The sequence below is a fragment of the Macrotis lagotis genome, chromosome 2, assembly GCF_037893015.1.
Source record: "Macrotis lagotis isolate mMagLag1 chromosome 2, bilby.v1.9.chrom.fasta, whole genome shotgun sequence".
Classification (NCBI taxonomy): Eukaryota; Metazoa; Chordata; class Mammalia; order Peramelemorphia; family Peramelidae; genus Macrotis; species Macrotis lagotis.
This window is the reverse complement of record NC_133659.1, coordinates 201741645-201754892: the sequence shown is the minus strand read 5'-3', so window position 1 is coordinate 201754892 and position 13248 is coordinate 201741645. Positions and strand designations below refer to the sequence as shown.

General features: G+C 40.1%; 1 protein-coding gene across 9 annotated transcripts in view; it reads left to right on the top strand.

Annotated features, from left to right (window-relative positions):
• The window catches only part of STRADA (STE20 related adaptor alpha), a 35568-nt gene extending 30569 nt beyond the window's left edge, over positions 1–4999 (top strand). For 8 of the 9 annotated variants that reach the window (XM_074224454.1, XM_074224452.1, XM_074224453.1 and 5 more), the window contains 5 exons: positions 1390–1561; positions 2170–2274; positions 2809–3050; positions 3651–3693; positions 4015–4999. In XM_074224454.1, coding sequence (XP_074080555.1) covers positions 1390–1561; positions 2170–2274; positions 2809–3050; positions 3651–3693; positions 4015–4167 — 715 coding nt within the window. In that variant the 3' untranslated portion in view covers positions 4168–4999. Of the gene's footprint in view, positions 1–1389; positions 1562–2169; positions 2275–2797; positions 3051–3650; positions 3694–4014 lie in introns of those variants that run through there. The other variant, XM_074224459.1, reaches the window with a different exon arrangement.
• Positions 5000–13248: the final 8249 nt, after the last annotated feature.

Here is a 13248-nt window from a genome sequence, read left to right as displayed (position 1 = left end):
GATAAAAGCCATTAAGGTATTGGGATTAGCTGGAAACTACAGTCAGTAGAACTAGGAACTAGAATGACTGAATGCTTAGTTTATGACCTGGCCTCTGACTTGATAGGTTAGGAAATCCCTTATATCAAGCTACATTTGCTTTTTGGCAACATCCTCAGTTCTGCTCTATGTCTAACCCTTTTTACATGTGATAACCTTCTAATACTTAATGAATGCCAACTCCTGTATTCCCATAAGTCTTTAGTTTTCTAGATATGGTTCTTTCAGCCAGTTCTTACATGGTAGAAATGTAATTCACCATCCCATTTTCTCTCCTCTGGACATCCTTATTGGTATCTTCCCTAAAATGTAGCCTCTAAAACCAAACAGGAATGTGATATAGTATGGGCCAGAAAGGATACAGTGAAGCTAAATACCTTTATTCTGGCCATGATGCCTTTTTTTTTTTTTTTAGATTTTTCAAGGCAATAGGACTAAGTGGCTTGCCCAAGACCACATGGCTAAGTAATTATTAAGTGTCTGAGGCCAGATTTGAACTCAGGTACTCCTGACTCCAAGGCCAGTGCTCTTATCCACTGCGCCACCTAGCCGCCCCCATGATGCCTTTCTTAATGGAACCCAAGGTCTCATTCACTTTCTTGGCTATTGTATTGAAGATGCAGGCCACTCAAAACCCCAGATCTTTTTCAGACAAATTACTCTCTGGCCAGCCACATTTCCTTAGCCTCATACTTCAAATCATGAGCTAAAAGAAACTGAAGGGACTTTTTGTCTGTTCTTATTTTGTAGATGGAGAAGCTCCTGAAGGTTAAGTGACTTAATCAGAGTTGCAGGTAGTTAATTATTAGAGATAGGATCTTATGAAGTGTGTTTGTCAAGGTCAAATATACTTTATAATTGTTAAATTTCATATTATTAGATCAATCCTGTTCTGGTTTGTTAGCATATTTTCGAATCCCCATCCTTCCATCTGGTCATTCCTCCTAGCTTAGTTTCCTCTGAAAATTGTATAAAAGGCATAATGAGGCAAATCACTGTTCCTTCATTTAGACTAGTTTTCCCATCTATAAAGGAAGAAGAACTTTCCAATCTGAGGGATTATGGCTTCAAGTTGATAAAAGAAATACTTTCAGCTTAGTTCTATGCATTATTTATGGTGATCATTTGGCTGGGCTCCCTACTATCTGTTATACTTTTTGGTAAATGGATTCTAGGACTTGTGTGTGTGGAGGCTGGTATTGTCTCTGAGGTCTAATATGTGGGATTGTTTACCTTCCTTCTTGCTTGTGGGAGAGAACTAATTTACACAAACATCCAGACTAATGGGTTTGTAAGGAAAGTTTTCTCTGGAATTCCACTGTCCATGTGACCACATGACACCTCCTGTAGGAGTGTTAAAGCCAGCCACATCCTGATCTCAGCGGATGGGAAGGTCTACCTGTCAGGCCTTCGAAGCAGCCTCAGCATGATCAACCATGGTCAGCGACAGCGAGTTGTACATGACTTCCCCAAGTACAGCATCAAGGTCCTGCCTTGGCTCAGCCCTGAGGTTCTCCAGCAGGTATGAACAGTGGGCTCTGGGGGTTCCATCTTTAGATTCTCAAGAGAACCAATAAAGCTTTCAGACTGGACTGGGATTAGATAAAAGGAAAGGACATCCTTGGGAAGACTAATGTTTATATTAGGGAGATAGCTCAATGACTTATTAGCTATTTTCCACATGTTTCAGGGAGACTTGGGCTTTTCTTTTCTGGTAGCCCCAAAGTTAGATATAATGGCTTCTTTCCTAACTGTCTTTGTCTCTATTTTCCTGTCACAAAGGCTGCTAGAGGAAGGTAGCAGAAATATGTGATCTGCCTTAGGGGAAGGGTTAGCATTTGATAATTTTCAAGAGACAGGAGTCACTTGCTGCCATTTGGATCCCATCTCCAAAGCCCAGTACTTCTTTCTACATTTAACCATCAGCAAGCATCTGTTCCTTTTAAAATAATGTAACAGCTCATCAGCAGTTAACCTTTTATCCAGTAATGTGGGCAAGCAGTGCTTCAGTAGCTGGTGCTGTTTTTGAGATTAGCATTCTTTTCCTTTCCCTGGTCCTTATCCCCATCCCTAAGAGCAGAGACCAAGGCTCCAGATGGAGTGACCTGTGGCTGTTCTCTCCTGACTTAGAATCTTCAGGGTTATGATGCCAAATCTGACATCTACAGTGTGGGAATCACAGCCTGTGAGCTGGCCAATGGCCACGTCCCCTTTAAGGACATGCCTGCTACCCAGGTGAGCCTAGATTGCCTGACCACTTCATTCCTGACCTGCCCCTGACATTGCTTCCTCCACTGGCCCTGCCTCAGAATTGACTCAAGAAGGAGAACTACAAGAAGCTGTGAACAAGACCTTTTTGAGCTGAACTGCACTTGTTACCTAGAGATCTTTTGGAGCTGGGGAAGAATAAATTCTATGCTGGGTAGAAGTGAAATTGTTGTTGATCCAACTATGGAGGGGAGGATTCTGTTGCTGGAGGTTCTTTATCCTTTACATATAGGATAAAGGTCTAGCTCATTCTTATTGTGAAAAACAGAAGATATAATCCTCCTTTCCAACCCATTTACCCAGCCTCAGTGGGCAGCATTGCTCTAAGCAAGTTCAATTTATCCCACTTTCCCCATCCCTTTCCTTACTCCTAAAGGTTCCTATTTGTGCATTAAAGGCATTTTAATTCCGCGGGCTACTGAAGAGTCCTAGTTTTAATGTTGGTGGGACAGAAATCATGTAACACATTGTCAATTAACTAATCAAACAGGCCTTTCACAGATGCTTCTGGAAAAGCTAAATGGAACAGTACCCTGCCTCCTGGATACCACCACCATCCCTGCTGAGGAGCTGACCATGAATACCTCACGTTCAGGTGCCAACTCTGGCCTGAATGAGAGTCTTGCCGCCAGCACGACCCGGAACTCCAATGGAGATTCCCCTCCACATCCTTATCATCGCACTTTCTCACCTCATTTCCACCACTTTGTGGAGCAATGTCTACAACGCAGTCCTGACCTCAGGTATGCCTGTTAAGCTTGAAGCTAGGTTAGGGAGTTTGGGGAGGAGTACTTTTTTTTTTTTTTTTTTTTTAGGTTTTTGCAAGGCAATGGGGTTAAGTGGCTTGCCCAAGGCCACACAGCTAGGTAATTATTAAGTGTCTGAGGCCAGATTTGAACTCAGATACTCCTGACTCCAGGGCCAGTGCTCTGTCCACTGTGCCACCTAGCTGCCCCGAGGAGTGCTTTTTAAAAGGCTAGGAGACCCTGCACTTCAACTCTATTTGAGAGTTCTGTTAGGTTGGAAGTTTAGACCTTCTCTGCTAATGTGCTTTATTCCTAAAAAATGATCAGGAGTGAATGGGGATTGAAAGGGCAGTGGACATGCTAAATAAAGCAATAATAGAAACCTTTAGTTGCCATCTTTCTTTGCTACTGTGGAATTGAGAAGTCTAGTTATTTGTATTGTACTTAGGTATTGGGGGGGTGTATAACTAGCAGGGCTGTATGAGCAGTCTCCCCCAGTCTCTCAGGATGACCACTCCTGAAGTTGTCTAGATAAAGTTTTGGTGATACGAAATATGGGACAGCCAAGATAATTAGCTTTTTTTTTCCTATCTATAGGCCGAGTGCCAGCACCCTACTGAACCATTCTTTTTTCAAGCAGGTATTGTAGTCTTTTTCCTTAGTTCCTTATTTTCTCTTGACCAGAGTTCTGACATCACCTTTACCCACCCTTTTAGCTAAAGCATCTTAAGGTATTTTCTCCATCTTCCCTAGGGGTAGCAGAAGTTAATTCAACAACAAACCTTTAAATTTAAAACAGTTTTCATTTTTCATAGCTCCCACATAAGAACTCCTGTTTCCTTGGAGAGTTTCTTGGTTTAATGACCCCCCCCCCCCATTCTTCTCATTTGGCTTCCTGCTCTTAAGATATTTTGGAAATAGAGGAACAGAAGTGAGTACCCAAATGTTTTTCTTTCTCTAGATCAAGCGACGTGCCTCAGAGGCCCTACCTGAATTGCTCCGCCCTGTCACCCCTATCACCAACTTTGAAGGCAGCCAACCCCAAGACCCCAGTGGCATCTTTGGCCTAGTATCAAGCCTGGATGAGCTGGAAATGGACGACTGGGAATTCTGATCCCCTGGAGACTGTTTGTTCCCCAGATCCCTGAAGATTTGAGGGGGTGTGGGCCCATTCCTAAGGGTTAGGGCTTTCCTGCCCTTCTGAATACAGATTGTGTGGAAAGGAAGGACAGTTTCTGATGAAAGAGCTGACTGCTTTCTGATTGGGGGGGGGGGTGGTTATGGCCCTTTCCTGCTTAAGGGCCAGTGGGTACAAGTGGGTGCCAGTATCTAGGGATCAAAAGCAGCCAAGCATCTGACTGTCTTTCTGAGACTTAATTTACCTCTGCCTGAGTCTGGGAGGGTAGGGAAAGAGGATGGAGAGGAAAGATGTTTCGAACCTTGAAAACTGAAGCCTGATTCTTAGGGTTTTGGTGCCTAGGCAAAGGGCTAATCTATATATTCCCTCCCTTTCCAATCTTTTCCCCTAGCTTTTTTTTTCCCCTGGGATAAGTTAGCATCTTCCACAGAGAGCAGAAAATTGAGGAATCCAGTCTCTGCCTCTCAAACTCTTAGAGCAGAAGAGAGACTTTATTTTGTTTTTTAATTCTCACTTTATAAACCATCTCCTTTCTATTATCCTGCAGCAGGGACACATAGGCCTGGCACAAACTCCTACTAAGGCTCAGGGTCCTGGCACTTCAACCTTAGAGCCTATATTGTCCTCCTACAAGTTTCTTGGGTTCCTTACCTTTCCCTGCCAATAGTAAGCCTTCTCAGAGCTACTGGCCACCTGCCTTGGTACTTTCCCCAAAGGCCATGCATGGTTTCTGGGTTTGACCTAGGCTCAGCCTTCCAGCTATTTGTCCATTTTGTTGCCAACATAAATTAAATTTTCAATGAGTCCATGGGATGTGGCATCCTTTTCTTTTTTGCCCTACCAACTAACTGAAGGGTTTGCAGCGATGCTTTCTGTTCTGTGCTTAAATGGTTAAAAAACATTTCAGATCTAGCCTAGTATCTTCTGAGTGACATTCAGAAATCTGTTGTGGAAGGGTATTTCCCTTTTTGATAAAACCCCATTATAGACCCCATTATAGACTTGTCCTCTATTAATTTAACTGAACCATTTTTGGAAGCTGTTCTTTGAGGCTGTGGCATCCAACACCTCCACTTCCAGGCTGTGGAAACTTAGAGCTGTAGAATAATTTTCCATTTGTATAAGGAACTGACAGTAACTTATATTTTGTTAGTGATTTAGCATGGTGGTTATGTGGCACAGTGCCAAGCCTGGAGTCAGGAAGATTGATCTTCCTGAGTTCAAATCTGACCTCAGACATTTAACTAGACCCATGTCAAGTCACTTAACCTTGTTTGCCTCAGTTTTGTCATCTATAAAATGAACTGGAGAAGGAAGTGGCAAAATCACTCCAGGATCACGTCCAAGAAAACCTCAATGGGATCACGAAGAGTCAGACATTGAAAAATGACTGAACAACAAAGAATGATTTAAATCCTTTCCTTAAACTAATTATGAGACAAGACCTTCAAGTATTATACTCATTTTTATCTGTGCTTTAATTTTATTTGCCCTATTTTGAGTCATGATTCAAGAAAGTTAAATGACTTGCTTCTGCATCAGAGTAGGAATTTCAAACCCAGGTCTACCCTGACTCCAAGTCTAAAAGCTTTTTCCATTACACCGTGTTTCCTTTCTATGGAGGGATTTGACTTCACAGCCTTTTCCCACCTTCCCAAGCCAGACAGACACTTCCATTTGTTCTTCAAAACAAAAAAGCTTCCAGTCTTACACTTGTCTTACCTTTCTTTTTTTTTTTTTTAAAGTTTTTGCAAGGCAAATGGGGTTAAGTGGCTTGCCCAAGGCCACACAGCTAGGTAATTATTAAGTGTCTGAGACTGGATTCGAACCCAGGTACTCCTGACTCCAAGGCCCGTGCTTTATCCGCTATGCCACCTAGCCGCCCCGGTCTTACCTTTCTTGATAATACTCAGCTCTTCATTGGGCCACACCTGTGCCCTCCCTGGCCTGTCTCCTTCCCTTCCCATGAGTTTTTACACAGAGATGCACCAGTTCTGCTCCTAAAGTGCTTAAGACCATGCCCTTTTTGGAGAGTTCTATGAGGCATCAGACTCTGGTGACAAGAGCTGGTTCAGCTAGCAGGACATAGGTAATGTCAGAGCATTGCACACCTGAAAAAAAGAAGCAAATACTGCCAGAAGTTAAAGGACAAGGGAAGGCTCAGAGTCTTGGAAGATAGATTTTTTTTTCCCATCTCATTTTTTTGCCATGAGATGGTGCCATCTTTTAAAATGTTTTCTTTTGGAGAAAAGGGATTCTATGGGCACCTTTAATCCTTTGTAAGCATATGCTCCACACATCTATAGCCTGGCCTCCATTATGCAGTCAGTCAATATTTGAATATGTGTCAAGACCCTAGCTACAATTTACATACATTTTTCCCTTTATCTGGTAGGTTTTTTTCTAAATGTGACATGAATATATAAATTTTAAGTTAAGGACCTGAGACTCTGGATGTAAATGTGAACTAGGAGTGAGAAGGAGAAGCCGGCACTGATGAAGGGAGCTTGTTGTTTTCCATCTTGGTATACTTCAAGATTTAAAATTGCACCAAAAGTAAGGAGGCCTGGTCACACTAAAGTAGCAGAGAGCCCCATCCCCCAGGCCAGTTCCTCCTTTTGGGTAAGTTCCCTTTTTTTAGCCCCATCTCAGCCCTAGTTCCTTTTCTTCCCTTCTGCCTTTCTCACCACTCAATATCCATCTTTTCCTCAGTACTGGTACTTTATTAAATTCACCCATTAAGCCATTCTTCTGTGTAAGACGTCCTAGGCATTTTGACTTCCACCAGTTTAGGCTGCATCGCTGTGCTAAGACACAGTATGCTTTCATAAGGCACTTATACACAATAGACTGTCTAGAGTTGACAGCAAATGAAAAGCACAATCTAATAGCAATATAATCATCTTTATCTTTACCTTCCATTTACAGACATTTGGGGACAGAGCTCACAATTTAGCATGAAAAGTCCACCACTGCTCACTTTGCATAGAAGGGAACATTGGAGAGAGAAATGCTTAATAGTAGGATTCATGGAGTCAGGAAAGTATGTATATAGGGTTGGGGGGTGAAGAACTGTTGTCCCACAGACACACTCCTGCCTAGCCAAGAGGAGGGGCTGACCTACATTGTTTCTTGGTAGTGTGTGGGTTGAGCTTTGTAGCTCCCAGTTCTATTCTTGTTGCCTTGTGTGGGAACAGGCTATGTTTAAGCCTCCATTTCAGTAAGCCAGCCTCAAGCCCAGTTCAAGCAAAGCAAGATTCTTAGGCTCCCATGGATATCACATTTCCCAAAGATTTGCAGCTTAAGAGGTCAACCTTTCATTTGTGTAGTTGGAAGAAGCATTGGATTTGAGATACAGAAGACCTGGTCTCAAATCCCAGATCTAAACCATATTTGCTGTGTGACCCTAGGCAAGTCAGACTCATTTTCATCTATAAACAGGAATATTTACACAACTATCCAAGATTGTTGTGTGGTTTCTCTAAATCTGAACAATGAAATGAAACTACAGAGGAGATGCTTCCTCAGAGTGGAAGCCCATGTTTTGCTTGTTTTAAATATCCAGCTTCTATACATTAAACAAACAGGTAAGGAACTTTGCAGGTGTCACAGTGTAAGAACAGGTAACACTAGAGCTGATTAAGCAGGGACATTAAAATGAACAAGAGAGCAAAGAATATTGTGCCCAGAAGAGAGCAAAGATATTGTGCCCAGAAGGCAGCAGATCTGAATTCCAGTCTCAGTACTGTTACTAGTGTAAGAACAGGTAACACTAGAGCTGATTAAGCAGGGACATTAAAATGAACAAGAGAGCAAAGAATATTGTGCCCAGAAGAGAGCAAAAATATTGTGCCCAGAAGGCAGCAGATCTGAATTCCAATCTCAGTACTGTTACTAGTTAGATAAATTTGAGCAAGCTATTTTTATCTTTCAAGTAAAGACATTTAACTCATGGCCCTTCCTGGCCCCAAATTCTAAAATGTGAATTCAAGATTGGAGGTGACCTCAGCAGGAATAGAAAAATGTGGATGATGGACAGGATTATTTGGACATAGATTCATAGTTCTGCAGCTGAAAGGGAACTTTAGGCATTTGTAGACTTGTCGAATATTTACAGACATCCAGGAGAAAATTGGGAGGTGTGGGATTGGAATTGGGAAAGAGATTTGGACTTAACAGATCTGGGAATCAAAAACTGGACCTATGGAAATTGATGAAATAACCAAAAGGAAAAGATTAAGAGGGTCTTGGGATTCAGGAGATGATGACCTACCAAAGATTACTGAGTAATGGTCCAACACAACCAATAGAGCAATATTCCAAGGGAAAAGAGAATCCAGAAATATTAAAAGATAAAGGTTACCAAGAAAAAAATTACTCATTTTATCAATTTGAAAATATGTGGTAACCGTTAAGAAAAAAGTTGAGAGAGTAGTAGGGTCAGAGCCAGATGACAGTTGAGAAGTGGATGTTGGTGGGCAGGAAGTGGAAGCAGCATATTCAAATGATTCTAGGGGTTTGACCTCAAAATAGATGAGAGATTTAGGATAATAGATTGAGGGAATGGCAAGTGGGAAGGAAGTAGACACCTGAGTTTGCTGATAGACAATAGGGAAGATGTCTAGAGATTGCAAGTGGGGGGTTGAGAAGGGTTGACCAATGGGCTACTTCCAGAGGGAATGTAATTAAGAGCATAAGTTAATAGTGCCAGTTCACTCATGTTACATTAGCCTTGACTAATGAGAACATCTATTTCATCCTCTTGGCAAAGAGAACATCTACTTTGTCCTTCCAAGACTACAAAAAAGAGAACTGAATGAAGAGGTTCTGAGGTTGGAACAGAGGAGGTGAGGGAGCTTCCAACAGCCATTTAATTTTCTAAGTTAAGAGGGTCAGCTGCTGAGAGGAGATTAGAAGTAGTTTGCAGGACTTGATGACAGAGGGTTTGAAAGAATTGCTACAGGAAGTATAGTAAGTTGGAAGAATAAAAGGCATGTCAAAATAGAAAATAAGGATTTGTTATGGACTCACACACTATACCATGTCTTGTTTTCCTTTAGAGTCTTATTAGAGAACTATGGCAATCCAAGGTTGAGTATTTTGATAGAGTGTGAAGGATTTAAGGGAGGAGGCAAGTGTTTTGTCATATTAATGATGAGGTAAAAAACCATAAAGGGGGAGATTATGGCCAGAACAGGAGATGGACTGGGAGAAATGAGAAGACTGGAGGAACTAGACATCGATATGAAGCTGAAAAAAATAGGATTGAAGCAGAGGGAGATTGCAAAAGATGGTTTTGTAATCAAGATCACAAAAGTTTGGGAATGATGTAGAAGTCCACATCCATGGGTTAGTTGAGGGTGGGCATAGAGTTCATACAAATTGAGGCTGATGTGTAGACTGATATTTCCTAATTGTGAATATTCAAGTTCCCTAGGTTATTAAAGCCAGGGGTTGAGATGGAGAAGAAATATGAGTCAGCTGTTGAACTTGAGACTGGAGCAATAGGATCTGAACAATTTGAGACAAATGAATGGCATGAACTTAACAGGAGAGATTACTGAATGATGGTGACAGAGGAAGATGTCTGGAAGGGAAAGCAAAGGACAAAGACTAAATATCTTGGAGAAGCTTGAGAGAAGAGCTAGCATTAATATAGACCGGGGCAAGGGTTAAAATGTCTTCCCAAGAAATTAGTGAGAAATGAAGGTGGGAGAGGAAGATAGGAAGAAAGGAGAATCTATTAAAGAGGGAGTAGTAGTTTTAGAGAACACAGTGGGGATAAGAATTGGAGAAAGATTGGCCTGAAATGGATATGAATGAAATATCAGGAAGAGGTAGCAAAAAACAGGTTTTCATCTTGGAGAAAATAAAAAATGGATATGACACAGACCCTCCTGTCAAGTAATTTGCAGTATCCAGCTCTGCACTCTTTAGTTGTCTATGAACTTGGGCAAATCATTTCCCCTTTTTAGGCCCATGTTTCTTCATCTGTAAAAGGAGATAGTTCTATTAGGTGGTTCTCAAGGCTCCTTATAGTTTAAACACTGTGATCTTGTGTTATGAAGGTAAGAGGAGAAAATCAAGATAAGAAAATAATTAAGATACACGGAATACTGAAAATGAAAGTAAAGGAGATGCCTTCATTAAGCTCTAGGTGTTAGTAGGAAAGGATTACATTTGGTAGGAGTTTCAGGGTAAGGTTAAGCTTCACAGAGAAGGTGGCACCTGAGTTATGCCTTGAAGGAAAGAAAGGCCTACAAGAGATAGAGAATGGTGGATAATCATTTCCACATATGAAGGTCACACTAGTAGAATAAGGAGGAGATGGGGAGGGGTCCAGTTTCACTGAGATGTAAAATGTGAATGGAAATAGTTTGATAAGACTAGAAAAGTAGTTTGGAGAAAAATTTTGCATGCCAGAATAAGAAATTTATACTTTTATTAGGTGACCAGTGAGTGCCACTAAAGATTTTTTAATAGAAAAGTGATCTGATAGCAAAATGACAAAGTATAGAGAAGGAAAAATAGAGCTAGGATCTAAGATCTAGGAGAGAATAAACAGACAAGTTGGAAGCTATTGTCTAGGTTGGAAGAAATGAAAGATTGAATTTAGCTGATTGGTATAATTGAGAGAGATTCAAGAGAAATAGTAGACTAAAGGATTTTGATGGACCAATAAAAAGTGGGAAAGAAAGCATAGTCAAAGTTAAGGCAAAGGTTATGAGTCTGAATATTTGTGCAGAGTAGGATGATATGGAGGTTTGGGAGCCAGAAAAACCCAAGCTCAAATCCTGCCTCAGACTTTTAAGTGACCCTGGGCAAGTCACTTAAACATTCCTTGTCATCTGTAAAATGGGGCTAACAATTGGCATTAATCAGAGCTTCTATGAGGATCAAAGATATATATATATATATAGAGAAGATATATATATATATATATATATTTATAGAGAGAGAGAGAGAGTGCTTTGCAAACTCTAAAGCATCTGTGTGTTTTCATTATCTACAAAAGTAGATATTAAAGTTTACTATGATGAATTTAGTTTAGTATTAGAAGAGTTTGGGATCATGAGGTTAGTAAGTAATCTCTGGAGAGATAGCAGATGTAGAAATAGATCTGGGAGTGGTCTGAACTAGTATTTAGATTTAGAGATTCCTTGATGTTATATAGAATTGAAAGAAAAGCTAAATTTTTTATTTTTAGGTTTTTGCAAGGCAAACAGGGTTAAGTGGCTTGCCCAAGGCCACACAGCTAGGTAATTATTAAGTGTCTGAGACCGGATTTGAACCCAGGTACTCCTGACTCCAGGGCCCGTGCTTTATCCACTACGCCACCTAGCCGCCCCTGAAAGGCTAAATTTTTAATGTTTTATATGATTGTACATATATATCCTATATCAGAATACTTACCATCTATCTCATGGAAGAGAGGGAAGAATTTGGAACTCAAAATTTTGAAAAATGAATGTTAAAATGTTTTATATGTAAATGGGAATAAAATATTGTTTCAATTTAAAAAAGCTAAATTTTGGTTACAGGTTAGTGAAAATATTTTTTTCCTCATCTAAATTCATGGATCCTCGGAAATGTATTCATGGACCCCAAATCAAGAACTCACTTTACTAGAAAAAGCATATAATAAAGGAGAGATTGAAGATGTGTAAGAGAGAAGATAATTCAGGAAGTAAGGTCACAGAAAAGACAGGAATGAATTAGGATCAGCCATACAGATGGAAATTTCATCTAGGAGGAGGGAGAAGATGATGAATCCTTTTCCAAGAGGAAAGAATACAGGTGACTATTAAGAGTTTTAAAAGAAACAAGGGAAGTTGAGGTAGATGTCATCAGTTTTCTCAGAAAATTGGTCAAAAGTAAAGGGAATGGGATGGAAGTAGGGCCTTTAAAGAGGAAAAAGAAAATGGGAAGCAATTGTAGAGAAAAGGAAAAGAAATTCATAAAAGATAAAACAACTACTGTGAATCAGTAAGGGCCCAATTGAGGTTAGATAATTTGTCATGTCCTTTAATAGCATCTTGCTATCAAAAACAGAGCAGTTAATAGGCATTATTTACCCAGAATTGGACGGTCCAAGGGTGGAAGAAAAAGCAATAGTGAAATAACCTAGCATAAGATGTAGTAGATGTACCAAAAAACTAAGACCAAGCTTGTGGTCCAGAAGGAGATTTTCAGTTTTCAAGATTTTGGAATTAGAACATTGCATAAAATGATTGTGATAATCCATCATTTACATGGTACTTTTGGGAAATTACATGACATATGTGATCTCATTTGATCCTCATAACAACCTTAAAAATAAATAAGAAAAGCTGAGAGAAGCTAAGATACATACAGCTAATAAAATAAATTGTTGTTTTAGTTGTTTTTCAGTCATGTCTGGCTCTTCATGATCCCTTTTGGAGTTTTATGGGCAAAGATACTAGAGTGGTTTGCCATTTCTTTTTCTTAGTCATTTTACAGATGAGGAAACAGAGGCAAACAGGGTGAAGTGACTTGTCCAGGGTCACACAACTAGTAAATGTTTGAGGCTGAATTGGAACTCAGGTCTTCCTGACTCCAGACCCATCATTATATCCATTGCCATCTAGCTGCCATCATATATGTTATAATATGATAATGTCATACAGTAAATACTAAGGTGGGATACAGATTCAGATTTTTCCTTGCTGATTTTTAAAAGATCCTAAGAATTTGGATGCACAAAGTTATAAATATGGAGATTATCACAGAACTTCAAAAACAGAAAGGGACAAAGTCATTTAGTCCAACTCATATCTGAACAGGAATCTCTTCTACAAACATCCCCAACAAATCTTCACCTCCCACTTAAAAACTTTCAGCCCTCTTCTTCCCTAGGCACTGAATTTCCACACTGGGATAGTTCTAAATTGTTTTATTTCCCTTATGTACTGAAGCCAAAATTTGCCTTTGGAATTTCTATTCATTGCTTTTAATTTCTACCTTCAGAGTTCAAGAAAAACAAATCTAATTCTTTCTTCCCCAAGAAAGCCTTTCAGATACTTGGGCTGTTATTAT